The 13,468-nt window shown below is 43.4% G+C and overlaps 1 protein-coding gene across 6 annotated transcripts in view; it reads right to left on the minus strand.

The window, feature by feature from the left end:
* The window catches only part of GPATCH2L (G-patch domain containing 2 like), a 67,060-nt gene extending 58,618 nt beyond the window's left edge, over window positions 1-8,442 (minus strand). For 5 of the 6 annotated variants that reach the window (XR_013825136.1, XM_079905945.1, XM_079905943.1 and 2 more), the window contains exons 1-2: window positions 8,372-8,442; window positions 5,321-5,992 (exon numbers count right to left, since the gene is read on the minus strand). Coding sequence is in view for 5 of the 6 variants with exons in the window: in XM_079905945.1 (XP_079762071.1) it covers window positions 5,321-5,982 (662 nt within the window). In the remaining variant the exon portion in view is untranslated. The remainder of the gene's footprint in view (window positions 1-5,320; window positions 5,993-8,371) is intronic. The other variant, XM_079905942.1, reaches the window with a different exon arrangement.
* Between the last annotated feature and the right edge of the window lie 5,026 nt (window positions 8,443-13,468).

The raw sequence follows: 13,468 nt of genomic DNA on the forward strand, positions 1-13,468 counted from the left end.
ACCTTATTTTCATCCCTTTAAAGATTTTTCTTTATAACTGCTCCCCTCCCACCACCAATGCACAGTGCAAAAATATTGCCAGGATATGTCTAGGTAGAGGTCTCTTTTCATTAGTTTTCCCTTTTAATCTGTATACTTTAGTTTTTCAACATAGGAACATGTTTTCCCTTCAGTTATATTTTTAAAATCACTCTTCTATCCCTATGCTTTGGTTTCTTCCTTGGGAGTATTTACATCCTTGCAGACTGGGCCTCTATCCCTGTGCTCCAGATCTATCACCTTCTCTCTCATTTTTATCTCCTCTCTGTGCATTTTGGGAGGGCTTCCAAAGTTTTCCACATCATCAACTCAATTTTCTGCAGAAAGAATTGTCCTTCATTTTAACATTACAATTACATTTCAAATTTCCCTACACTTTTTCCTCCCATACTACTGGGCTTCAAATAGCTATCTTTCTCTCCTTATGACTTACTACTCCTGTTTCAAAGTGATTATATCTCCTTGCATCCTAATGAAGATTTTCTAAAATGTTCTTCTGGTTTCCACTGGCAGTCATTTTCAAAGATGTGTTCTTCCACTGAACATTCAGGATGATGTTCCCTTTCCCTCATTCTGCATAACTTGTCCAAAAGCCTCTTGCTGAGAACCGGTTTACCTAAAATTTGGTATTTGCCAACAGAAAGGGTATGTAAATTACCCCTGGTTCCATCCTCTACTTCCTTGGATACAGGTAACAAGCTCTTGTCACATCTACAACTGGCCAAGAGGATGTGCAGAGCCCCTAGCCTAATCCCCAGTGTCACCGGTAGGCTTTTGTCTCATGTAGCTATGTGGGACTGAGAAAGGATCTTCTTCTGACCCTCACTGCCTGATTCTGGGCCCATTCTAGGAGTCTACAATAAATGAAGTTATATAAAACACTCCAGTTTCCAGGATGCACTACTACTAAGAGTGTTTTTTCCTTCTCTGTCCATGCCAACAGTAAACTACTCTTGGAGACTGTATTTCCCAGAACTCAATATGCTATGACTGCCTCCTATCCCTCAAAACAAATACACACACAGAAAACACTACGATTCCCTATCCAAGTATATTCTGGGAGTTACAGCCTCCCAAGAGAAACTGAAAGATAACTGATTGCAAGTAAAGGGTGGAACAACACTCTGGCTCAAACTGTAGCTGCCCAATTTTCTGACTGAACCGGACCCTGCCTTTCTGAACCAAGGGCAGACTATAGAGAAAGAATGCAGGGCCTCACTACCAACCTTCAGGGCAGGTTCAGCACTGCTGTGGGCTTCCAACTGCACTCTCTAGCGCAGTTCTATCAGCCTCGGACTTTGAGAAAATCTTGGCAGTAAGCCAGCTGTAAGTCCTGATCTCTGGTGATGTGAGTTTGCAATGTTTTATGTCTTCATAAATATTTTAGGGGCAGTTGAGGCTGCTTATCAGATGCTTTTTAAAATATGAAATTACAATGATGGGAAGGAGGTTGTGACTGAAAAGAATTACATAATCTCAGTGTTGCAAGGGACCTTAGAAGTCATTCAGTTCAAACTCTCCAACTCTACAACTCAGTAAGTGGTCACCAAGCCCAGGCTTGAATCCCTCCAGTGACAAAGAACTCATCACCTGGTAAAACAACTCAGTTCATTTTTATAGAGTCCTAATTTTTAGAATGTTATATTTTATACTGAGGCAACACTTCACACGCTGTACTTTTTACCTATGAGTCCTAGTTCCTTCCTCTGGAGTCACAGAATAATCCTAACATTTCTTTCAAGAGACAGATCTTCAAATACAATAGTATCAAATCTATCTCCCAAGTTGTTTTTTTTCCCTCAGTTGTTCCTAAGGATATAGTAGCAGAGCTTTGAATAAATCTACAGAAGCACTCTATGCTAGCTACTCAATACTCTCAAATGCAATGGTACAATCAACAATGGTAAATATCCTCTTGGTCAGAATCCCTATTTACAGAATAGAAAACAGAACATCCTCAACCTACCACACAGAGTCTTTTCCACAGCTCCAGTAACCCCTGATTAATGACCTCCACTTGCAAAGGAGGCTACTTACCTTAACCATGAAATAATGAACGCTATTGATCCAACAAGCTACTGCTATAAAGTGTTATTGATCACCCAATCTTTGGTTAAAATGGTCCTCATTTAGCAATTTTACTGTTGCAAACACCTGGAGCAAAGCACCCTCATAATTAAAGAGTTTGGGGGAGTTAAAGTGAGAGGTGATGGACAGAGATCTCAGCTTTCTACCATTTATTCTTGCTTCTGAGCTATTGTTTGTGTCAGAAAGGATATTGATTTTCTATAAAAATAAGAAAACAAGAGGCACCAAGGGGCGCAGAAGGCCAGCTTGGGCTAGAGAAGGAGGGGGAAGGTTTAGCACTCTATCTCTGTCACTCGGCTTCCAACAGAAGGGAATATTTTCTTTCCTGTGAGATTGGCTTCTAATACATCACCTTAGGAAGGCTCCTGACTGTGACTTCAGGCCATCACCAAACCAATTCACTTATGAAAGAAAAGAAGCTAAATTATATTCAAGGGGAACAAATGAATGATGTATTAGTGAAGAATAAAGCAAAATTAGGCTATAACTCACCTAATTAATAGCTGCTATATAGACAATTTGAATAAAGATCAGTAGAAAGTAATCTTACAAAAGAGTTGATCCATTTTAGAATGGAACACACATGCAAAGAAAAATATTAAAATAATAACTGAGCTTTTTGAAGGCTTTAAAAAACTATTACATCATAACCACTTTCAGTTCCTCAGAACGCCTGAGGGATTGATTGGTATAGAATGGAAGGAAGAACAGAAACAGAAAAGCGAAAAGAATTATCGGTTAAGCTTAAAATTACTCTATGTTTAGTTAGCAGAATAAATTTAAGGAAAGTAGAAATAAAGCTCTCTGATTGAGACACAGATTTTCAAACCTAAAACACCTAACATATGCTTTTTTTTTTTTCTTTTTCCCCGGTACGGGGGCCTCTCACTGTTGTGGCCACTCGCGTTGCGGAGCACAGGCTCTGGACGCGCAGGCTCAGCGGCCATGGCTCACGGGCCCAGCCGCTCCGTGGCATGTGGGATCTTCCCGGACCAGGGCACAAACCCATGTCCCCTGCATCGGCAGGCGGACTCTCAACCACTGCGCCAGCAGGGAAGCCCAACATATGCTTTTTAAAAGAACTCTATCTATTGACTAGGCTAAGTAAAGCTTAATGATCAACTTCATCTTAATAATTTCACAAGTTGGATCATATACTCTGACAACCCTCAATACCTCTGATATAAAGTTCTACACTTTGATCTGTATGCAAACAAACTGGCACATCCAAGCAGATTTTTGAAAGAGTAAATTGCTGCCTACGTCAATTTCTCCAAGCTCTAGATGTATATTATCACAACCTGACTATAATGTGCAACAGATGTATCTGGGGTAAGAAGGACCTAGAAAGACTGAAGTGCCTCACTGCAAGGTTACAGGCTCTGCATTTGGAACCACACTTGGGCTGTGATCTTAGAGAAGACAGAGTTAACAGTCACTCACACACACAATTAAGTCATAGCTTAGCAAGAAATTCTGGGGAATACATACATCCAAAAATATCATCCCAAAACATTCTTAACAGTACGATGATTACTATTTGGTATGTAAGCTTGACATTGAAACAAACTTGAACACCTCAATTGAGGGTTTCAACAGTGTGAAGGATACAAGTTAACTAGGCATTTCTTGTTTGATTAAAAATAGCATGATAAGGAAAAAAGCTTTATAATCCAAAATTATACATATAAATTGGGTAAATAGGCCTTAGAATATACATTAGAGGAAAATCAGGAAAGCCAAATTATAAGCCTACCTAGTTGTACAGCCTGGCAAATATAAAGTTAGTTAAGAAAAATTTTAAAAACTTGATTAAAACCACCCATGATAAGTACAGGCATACAAACCTGAACAGCTTTTCCTGTTACCGACAAAACCTCACCTCCAAGTCTGTAAGATTTATGCCTTTGTTTTTCAGACAAACGTCAGAAGAAGCCAAGTCCTAAGAAAGGTCATCTGTTCTGCAGTTGTAAAAGTTCAGATGAGACAGAAAACGTGCCATGGCAAAGGCAAGCTCAAAGCATAGCAAAACATAGTGGTTAACTATGAGCTTTGGAATCAGGTTTGATTCCCAGTTTTGCTACTAGGTGACCTTGGGCAAATTATCTCCACACTCATAACCTCTATTTCCTCTTCTATAAAATACAAATAATGGTACCTACCAGACAGGGGAGTTATGAACATTAAAGAATATATGTTCTACACAATAGTACAGTGCCTGGCACACAGTTAGTGCTTAATAAATGCTAACTAATATTAACAATAATAGAATACACTGGTTCTCAATTGGGACTACTCAACCCACTTAGGGAGCACCCATGGAGGCATTTGTTTTGATACTGTGAAGGGTGATGGGAACAACGTAGGGATGGCAACTATCCTACAAGGCATGGGACGTCCCTCACCACAAAGAACTGCCCCATCCAAAACACCAACAGCATCCACACTGAGAAACAGATATCACACATTAATATTAATAATAATATTAAAGTATCAAGCTGGGAAGTATCAGCGTCCCTAGGACTATCTATTTGAGATGTAAAAAATTAAAAGTCACCAAAAACTATACTGACGTTTTAAACATGCACCCATTCAAGACAGATTTTTCTGGCTTGATGACATTTGGTGTAAGACTGATGGGATTTAGCCCTGTTATTTTCAAAGCCTACCATGTGTTCAGACAACTTGAATGTTAAACTCAATACAGTCAAACTGTAAGTAGCAGAGAACAGAATTATAGTCCAGAAACATCTAAAGCCATGATTCTTAATGGGTAAAGGCAGCTTACCAAGAACATTTACAAACTCCATATGCCTGGCACCCGCGTTTTCTCTTTCTCATACATACATATACACACCAGCCTCTACTGAGGCCCTGGTTCTAAAGAACAGTATCTGTGTATGAACTACGTGGCACAAAGAGCAGCAAAATGTTTTTTAAAATAAGAGGTACACGTTTTAGATGATTTTTAGAAACAAATGTGTTTCTATAAAATATAGCCTTCTTGATGTAGGGAAACAGAATCATGAGTGTACTTTAAGAAGCTACACACAACCTGACTGGTTAAAGCAGAGCTACAAAGTCAGTATTACAAAGGCTGGTTTGAAAGAAAGTTGAACTCATCAAGACTGTGGATTTGTGCTTTAGGTAAAGTTAACCAGGAAAATCTATGACTTAGTAAGGGAGATCTCACCATTCTGACATATTCTCATCAGAGCCCTGTTTTTGTTCATCTGCTTCACACTCCATCCTTTCTTTCCTTCCCGTTTTGCTTAGGAAAGTCCTATTTTCTGCTGCTTCGCACAACCCGTGACCTGATGAGGTCCAGGGAGTATTCTCCTTCCAGCGGGACAGACGCTGCTTCTTAGCAGACTTGAACCTGCAGCCTCTCTCATAGCTCCAATCTGACACCTTGAGCTTCTGCTGAAGGCTGGCAGCCACCTCTGATGTTACGCGCTTCACCTTCCGTCGGCGCCTCAGCGGTCGACAAGGTGCATTTTCAGTAAAGGAGTCAGATTCGTGCCAAGAATGTTGCTTACTCTTAACAATGGCATTAAGAGCTGGGTGCCGTTTGGCTACCATAGTGTCATCAGAGTCACTAAAATTGGTGACTGAGGCCATTTCTCGACAGTCCTTGATGGCCTCATCCAGACTGGACTCAGAGGCCTCACTGTAGCAGCAGGTATGCTCTGCCAGGTGAGTGAAGTCTGAACGGCGCTTCCGGCCTCTCCGTTTGCGAAGCTGCCGCCTCTGCTGCCGAGGGCTCAGCGCCATCTCCTCCCACAGCTCACCAAGCTTATTCTGCTCAGATGTCTGCTCCAAGGCTGAGGCTAAGTCATGTACCAGCTCATCCATGAGGCCACATCTGCCAAAAGGAGGTTCAAAAAAGAGAAAAAAGAAGAAGAAAGACTGAATAGGATCTGTTGTTTTTGAATAATTTTTCAAACAGATCATGGCACTGCAGAGTCCACCCCGTCTACAGAAAATAAAGTCACCTTTCACCTGGCTACCCTTAGACTCTATTCCTACCATCCATACTCCCTTAAGCCATTAAGAATAGGTATGTGGCCCTTGTTAAATGCCTGAAGTCAGCATGTTCTTAAAGCACAAAAACTCAAAATACTCACCAGATGACAACTGGGTTATTAGTAAAAACAAGCAAACTCAGGGGAATAAATCAGTCATTCCCCTTTTCCCCCAATTAAACTTGCTAAACTAAATTACCTGATGATCAGAGCTAAAAAGATTAGAGAATGTCTCATCTGTCCAAACAGGAGCAGAAAAACACTCAACTTCAAAACCATGGATGAAAAGACCGTTCTATGGTCTGGGGTCACTAATAAGAATGTGTGTGGCAGGAAGAGAAAGACAACTTAGTGACACACTTTACGGAAGGCTGCTTGCAGTTTTAGTGTTCCAAGAATCTGTAGTGACCCAGGTTTGTACTCTGCATGGAAAAAAAAGACCAAGTTTGCACCCATTCTGGTCCCAACTACCACCCAGAAGCTACCAGGTAGAGCGCCTTAAAGAGTGTGTCATATATTTGTGAATAATTAGCAACTTTTAAGTCTTCTTGCCATCCTTCAGAAAATAAATTGTTATCCAAGTTTTGTGCTTTAGTGCCAGACACTCACACAAAAACACATTATAACTGAGGTTGAAATGACAAGGATAAGAGGAGTCTCTAAGATTTCTAGCTAACAGCTTTCCAAAATTTCCTGTTTTTCAACTCATTCTTGTCAAACCATCATACTTCAGGGATCACTTCATAGGCAAACCTTCCAGAGGCTGAGCGCAGGAGGAGCGATTTTCAAAAGGCCTTTTTAAAGTGAAACGTTTAATATACTTCGTACATCTAATTAAATACGTTTTAGGGCTTCCCTGGTGGCGCAGTGGTTGAGAGTCCGCCTGCCGATGCAGGGCACATGGGTTCGTGCCCCGGTCCGGGAGGATCCCACATGCCGCCGAGCGGCTGGGCCCATGAGCCATGGCCGCTGAGCCTGTGCGTCCGGAGCCTGTGCTCCACAGCGGGAGAGGCCACAACAGTGAGAGGCCCGCGTACGGCAAAAAAAAAAAACCATTTTAAATTAGCACCTTTTCCCTAGCCCTTGTTAAGTCCAACGTATTTCAAGACCATAATTAGAGCTTAAAACTCTGTGGCACCACTCTCAGACCATAGTTCCCTTCACACAGTTTACATTTTGCAAAGGACTTTCTAAAATCTATTTTCATGCTATCCTTATGCCAAGCAATTTAAAGGCAGGAGGAGCAACGGGGACACCTAGTCCCAAACTACCAACCAAACAAAACTCGAAGTGTCAAAAGCCACACTCATTTAAGCAATAAGTAGTTTAAAACACCATGGCTGGGGTTTGGGAAACAACTGTCTCTAAAACCAAAATAGATAAGTGGGGACGCACTTATCTAAATCTATTTCCCTAATAAAGAACTACTGCTTTAAAAGCTCAAGCAGAACTGTACAAACTTTAACGTGAAACGAAGTTACCAAACAACTTGCAGTTGGCTGTGCAGTCGAATGCCAGGCTCAAAGGCTGCAATTCGAACAGGAGGTGACAGAAGAACCCTGGAACTCCCACCCTCCCTGGAGGCACAGTCCGAGAGGGTCCCGGGGCCAGGCAAGCACTCGGGGAGACAAAGGCTGTCCGAAGCACGCAACGGAAGGAACGAGAAACTAGCAGAAGTAAAAAGAGAGGCAGGCAGGCGCACGGTCGGGTGGGGTGGGGGGACCGGGTTGGGGGAGGGGCTGGGGGAGGCAGGAGGCAACTTCTCAATTTGGGTGACCAGGGGCAGGGGGTCAGCCCTTCCAGGGCAGAAAGTGCCAAAACGCAAGTCCTGGCGACTAAACTCCCTCAGTGCTCAAGGGTCGCAACGTGGCCACATCCGTGAGAAAAAGCGTGTTTCGAAGGACTCCCCCACGCCCGGGCCCGCCCCCGAGGACTAGGACGACCACGACTCGGGACACCAAGCCCTCACGCTGTCGCTAGCTCAAAAGAGCCAGACACTAGAGAAGAGAGAAGGTGACTGTCGCCCGGGAAATGGCCCGACCCTCACAACCCGGATCGGGGAGATGGGCCCTGAAAAACAAGGCCCCGCCACCCTCTCCCCTCCCGCCAGCCTCCGGGGCCCCATGGCGCCCGTGGCCGCTCCGCCGCGGCCCGGAGCGCCGATCCCCGCTAGCGCGGGCCCCCTGGGCCCCGACCCCCTCACTCCCCGTCCCCCTCACCCGCTGCCGCAGTCACCTCCGACGGCCGCGGCTTTTGGGGCCGAGTCTCCCCGCCGGGGCTTCCCTCTGTGACCTCATTTCCGGTCTGAGGCGGTGGGGTGGGGCGGTGGTGGAATGGGAGGGACAGGCTGCGCGAGAGGGCCCGCCCCGGCCCAGCGCTTCCTGCTCGCGGCCGCTCCCACTTCCGCTCCCTGGGGGCGGGGCCGCGAGAACCCGGAAGAAAAGCAAGGGGGTAAGGAGGGGCGGTGTTTAGGGGCTGACTGGAGCGGGGGTTCCCGTGGGGCTGAGGTGCCCATCTTGGTGAAGGGCCTACCCATGCAGGCCTCATCTGCCTTGGAGGCGTCAGGAAATTGGGCGCTAGGGAGGGGCGTCGGCCTTGCCCTTGATCGCTGACCTACTTTATACACGGTGTGTGAAATTGGGGAAATGGGTCCTCATTCTTAACCATGCGAATTGTACAACCTTTGGGGGGGTAGCACGAGTGAGTTGCTCAGACTATTAAAGATACACATGCTTGAGTAACAAAACAAAGTAGTGTTGGATTATAACTTGAAGTGTAAAAGTAATATCCATAGTCAAACTGGTATAAATCAATTACTGATACAAATAAATTTATAAATGGGAAAGAAGAGCTAAGTCTCTGGTGCAGAGTTACAAACAATTTTTATAGATACTCCACCCTGAGGCATAACCCCTGATTCTAAATGTGGACTGTGCAGTGACTTCCTTCCAAAGAGTACAATATGGAAAGTGGGGGGAAGTGAGTAACTTTTAGAGTGGAGAAACAACTACAGTGGAGTAACATTCCCAGTGGAGAAACTAGCACTACCTCAGCCGGGTGATCAAGGTTAACATCAACGGTGATAAATCATGTTAACAGTATGTGGACTAGATATGATATGATGAGAATGGCATTTTATCTCTGTGGTACTTTCCTTCTAAAACTCATAACCCCAGTCTAATCAAAAGGGAAAAAGTGGACAACCCCCAAGTGAGGAGCATTCTACAAAATGTCTGACCAGTATTCCTCAAAATTGTCAAGATTTTCAAAGACAAGGAAAGTCTGAGAAACTGTCACAGCCAAGAGGAGCCTATGGAGACATGACAACTAAATGTAATATGGTATCCTGATGAGATACTGGAATAGAGAAAGGACGTTAGGTAAAAATTAAGAAATCTGGATAAATTATGTACTTCAGTTAATGTTGATAATAATGTCTGTACACTGGTTCATTAATTGTGACAAATGTGCTCTACTAATGTGAGATGTTAATAACGGAAGAAACTGAATATGGGGTATGTGGGGACTATCTGTAGTACTTTCGGATTTTTCTGGAAACCTAAAACTATTCTGAAATAAAAAGTTTATTTTTAAATATGCACATACCTTTTGACCCAGAAATTCTGCCTCTACGAATTTTATCTAAAGAAAAAATTGGAAATGGGCACAGAAATGTTAAATACAGGTAAATTCATCTTTGTAGCATCGTGGAGGAAGGAGTGAGAAGACTAGAAAAACGCCAGACATCCTACAACAGGGGTTAGTTATCAAATTACGTCTATGGGATGGAATACCTTGCAGCCTTTTGAAATTGACCGTGGAAGAATATTTAATGACATGAAAAGTCATCAATTTCTTGTGTACATTTCTGTATGATGGTTGTACCTTAATAAAAAGGTTAGTCTAAAAATGTAGCTTATGACTCTATTCATACATAAAGGAAACTAAATCTATACTTGCACAGGAATATGACCCGAATGATACACTACCTATCATCCAAAATAGTTCCATTATAAGGGACTGTCTCTGCTACCTGTTGCTTTTGTGGATTTTCAGAATTTTCTGTAGGTGAAACATTGTGTAAAGAATTAAGGGAGGAGGCAAAGACTGAGGTTTTGAGCCAGAGTGACTAACAGAGTGGTTGGTGCCATTTGCACAGCGAGAGACGACGAGAGAAAAAGGTTCACTTTGGACATGCTGAATTTGCGACTCCCACAGGACAAAAAGATGGAAATGTTCAAGAGGTGTCCACAGCCATCAGCCCTCTTTTCTGCTTAAGTGAAGTTCTCTCCCACAAATCATATCCACTCCCATGGTGTCAGTTGCCTCCATCAGCACTGAAAGCTCCCAAATTTCTTGAAATCCAGCTTTTGTTTTCAGATTTATGCTATATATTTCCACTTATTTTCTTGACCAGCATCTCTAATTTAAGATGTCAAAAGAAATCTTAGTTTCTCCCATAGTCTCTATCATATTTGCCCCTCCTCCACTATTCCCAGTTTGGGAAATGTCAGCACCATCATGCAGTTACCCAGGTGAATTAGCCATTAGTCCCTGCTTTTTCCTTCATACCTCTTCATCTAATTAAATGCCAAGCTTTGAGGATTCTATTTCGATAGTATTCTTGCATCCACCCTCCCTCCTTTGCTTTCTGTCTGCCACTGGCCACATCTGGGTAGGCAACCACTCTTCTGGATGGTACAGCAGCCTCCTTACTGGTCTTGCCACTTCCAGTCTCTCCCTCAAAAGTCATTCTCTACACTGGCACCAGAGTGAGATTCCTGAAACACCATTTCACGTCATCCGTCTTCCACTACTTCCTATATCATGCTTGGCACACGTCATCCGTCTTCCACTACTTCGTATATCATGCTTGGCACACCAGACCACTTGCTCTTTCTTGAACACCCCTGGGACTTGAGGGGATTTAAAGGCTCAATGCTGGGAGGAGATATGGGGGTATATGTATATGTATAGCTGATTCACTGTGTTATACAGCAGAAACTAACACAGCGTTGTAAAGCAATTATACTCCAATAAAGATGTTAAAAAAATAAGTTAATTTAAAAAATAAAGGCTCAATGCCAATGTCACCTCCATGAAGACTTCCCCTTGCTTGTCTACTCTGTTGGGCTCTCTCAGCACTTGCTGGTATCTTTATTACATCATCTTCTTCATTCAGCCTTGAATCTGAGCCATTTATGTGCAAGTTTGCCTTCCCAGCTAAACTACTCATATAACAAATATTTACTGACTACCTACGACATGTGTGGCCCTACACTAACTAAGCTCTGGACACATAGCTATGTGAACAAAAATGAAGCGTACACTCCATTGCCCCAGAGACCCCGTCCTAGCCATTGTATTCTCACCAGTTCCTAGCACAGTTCTTTGCACATGCTATAGGTGCTCAGAAACTATTGTCAGTTGAAAAAACAAATATTTGTTTACTATGCTGGAACAGGAAATTAGAAGTGCTTGTCTCAATCTTAAGAGAAAATGTAAATGAAAGCTAGTGATGGTGGGATCTGTGGGCAGGGCCATTCTAGGAAAAAGGGTGCAAGAGAAGAAGCCTGTGGAGAACAAGGTGGCCAGCTCAAAGGACAGAGAGCATTGGAAGAGAACCAGTGTACAGAAGCCAGAGAAGGGTGACATTTAAGAAAAGGAGGACCGAAAGGAAAATTGGGGAGGAATAGTTCTCAGGAAAGGCCATCACACTTGCTGATTGAAGCAGGCACTGAGGATAGCGGATGATGCGAGTTGTGAGCAGACTTGGAGCAGGTATAATGGAGGCGGGAGAGAAGCCAAGGGTGAAGCGCCATACGTTCCTAGCTGTGTCCAGCGCTGACGGCTTAACTTCCTCATCTGTAAAATGAGACAATAACAGAACGTACTCATCTCCTGGGTGGAGGTTAAATGAAATAATGAATGCAAAGCATTTCATATAGAGCCCGACACAAAGTAAGCACTCCAAAAACATTAATAATTACCAAGAAGAGGAAGACAGTCTAGTCAACAAGTTTCCCTCAATTGACCATCAGGGTGGAACTGTAAGTTGAATGAGCAAATCACCAGTTTAAAAGGATCTGCACACAGTAAGCTTCTCCCTCCTTTGTCCTTCCCACCAAAAAAAAGTACCTCTGCTGATTCATTAGATTCCCTGCGGTTATAATAAGCTGAAAGTCCTCATCATGGTCTGCACAGCCTGGGATCTGGTCCCTGCCCCATGCTCCTAGTACGAACCCACTAAGCTGTCCCTCCCTGCCTCCCCACTCCCACCCCAGGGCCTTGGCATGTGCTTTCCTGCAACCAAGAATACCTGTCTATAGGGATTTGCAGGTGAGGGTCAAGGAATCTCCTCATCTTTGAAGTCTTGGCTGAAATGTCACTTCCATAAAGAGGGCTTTTCTAACACCATCTGAAGAAATCCTACTCCCCTAGCCATTTTCTATCTTATCATCTTCTTTATTTCCTTTATGGCCTATATCATAATCCAACATTACCTTGTTTATTTGGTGTGTACTTATTTATATTCTGTCACCTCCCACTAGAATATAAATATCATAAGAACAGGGACGTTGTCTTTCTTTTTGCCTTCGTGTCCCTCCACAATTCTTTTCCTTGCTCAGAGCTTCTCTTTAAACTGATCCAAGATATTCTGGAATCTTTCCAGAAATTTTTCCAATAGTCACTGAAGAGATGTTCCTAATAGAAGCAGTGTCCACCAAGGAGGGCAGGAAGTGTCTGCATTTACCTGAAAAAATGAGTGACTCCCTGAAACTTGCCCTCCTCCCTGGCCCCAGACACCTGATGCCTTTTCTTTTGCAGGTGGCAGATGGCAGAAGTTTGCCAAACTCCACCTCTGCCACAGCTCTCGTACTCTCTCACGTACCTTCCTCAACTCTATAGAACTGGGGGGGGGGGGGTCGTTGAGGTAACATTCATTGAAGGCTTACTATGGGCCAGGCATCATGCTAAAGACTTTAAATTCATTATTTCATCTCATCTTCTCCAGAACCTTTTTGACGTTGTTGTACGTATTAGTTTCCTGTTGATTCGATACCAAATTATCACATATTTAGTGACTTAAAACAACACAAATTTATTATCTTACAGTTCTGTAGGTCAGACGTTCCACATGGATCTCACTAGGCTAAAATCAAGGTGCCAGTATGGCTTGTTCCTTTCTGAAGCCTGTAGGGGAGAGTCCATTTCTTTCCTTTTTCTAGCTTCAAGAGGCCCCCCACATTCCTCAGCTCGTGGCCCCTTCCTCCATCTTCAAAGCCAGCAATGGCGAATCTCTCTTATCCTCCTTC

This window comes from Stenella coeruleoalba (genome assembly GCF_951394435.1).
Source record: "Stenella coeruleoalba genome assembly, chromosome: 2".
In the NCBI taxonomy this organism is placed as follows: domain Eukaryota; kingdom Metazoa; phylum Chordata; class Mammalia; order Artiodactyla; family Delphinidae; genus Stenella; species Stenella coeruleoalba.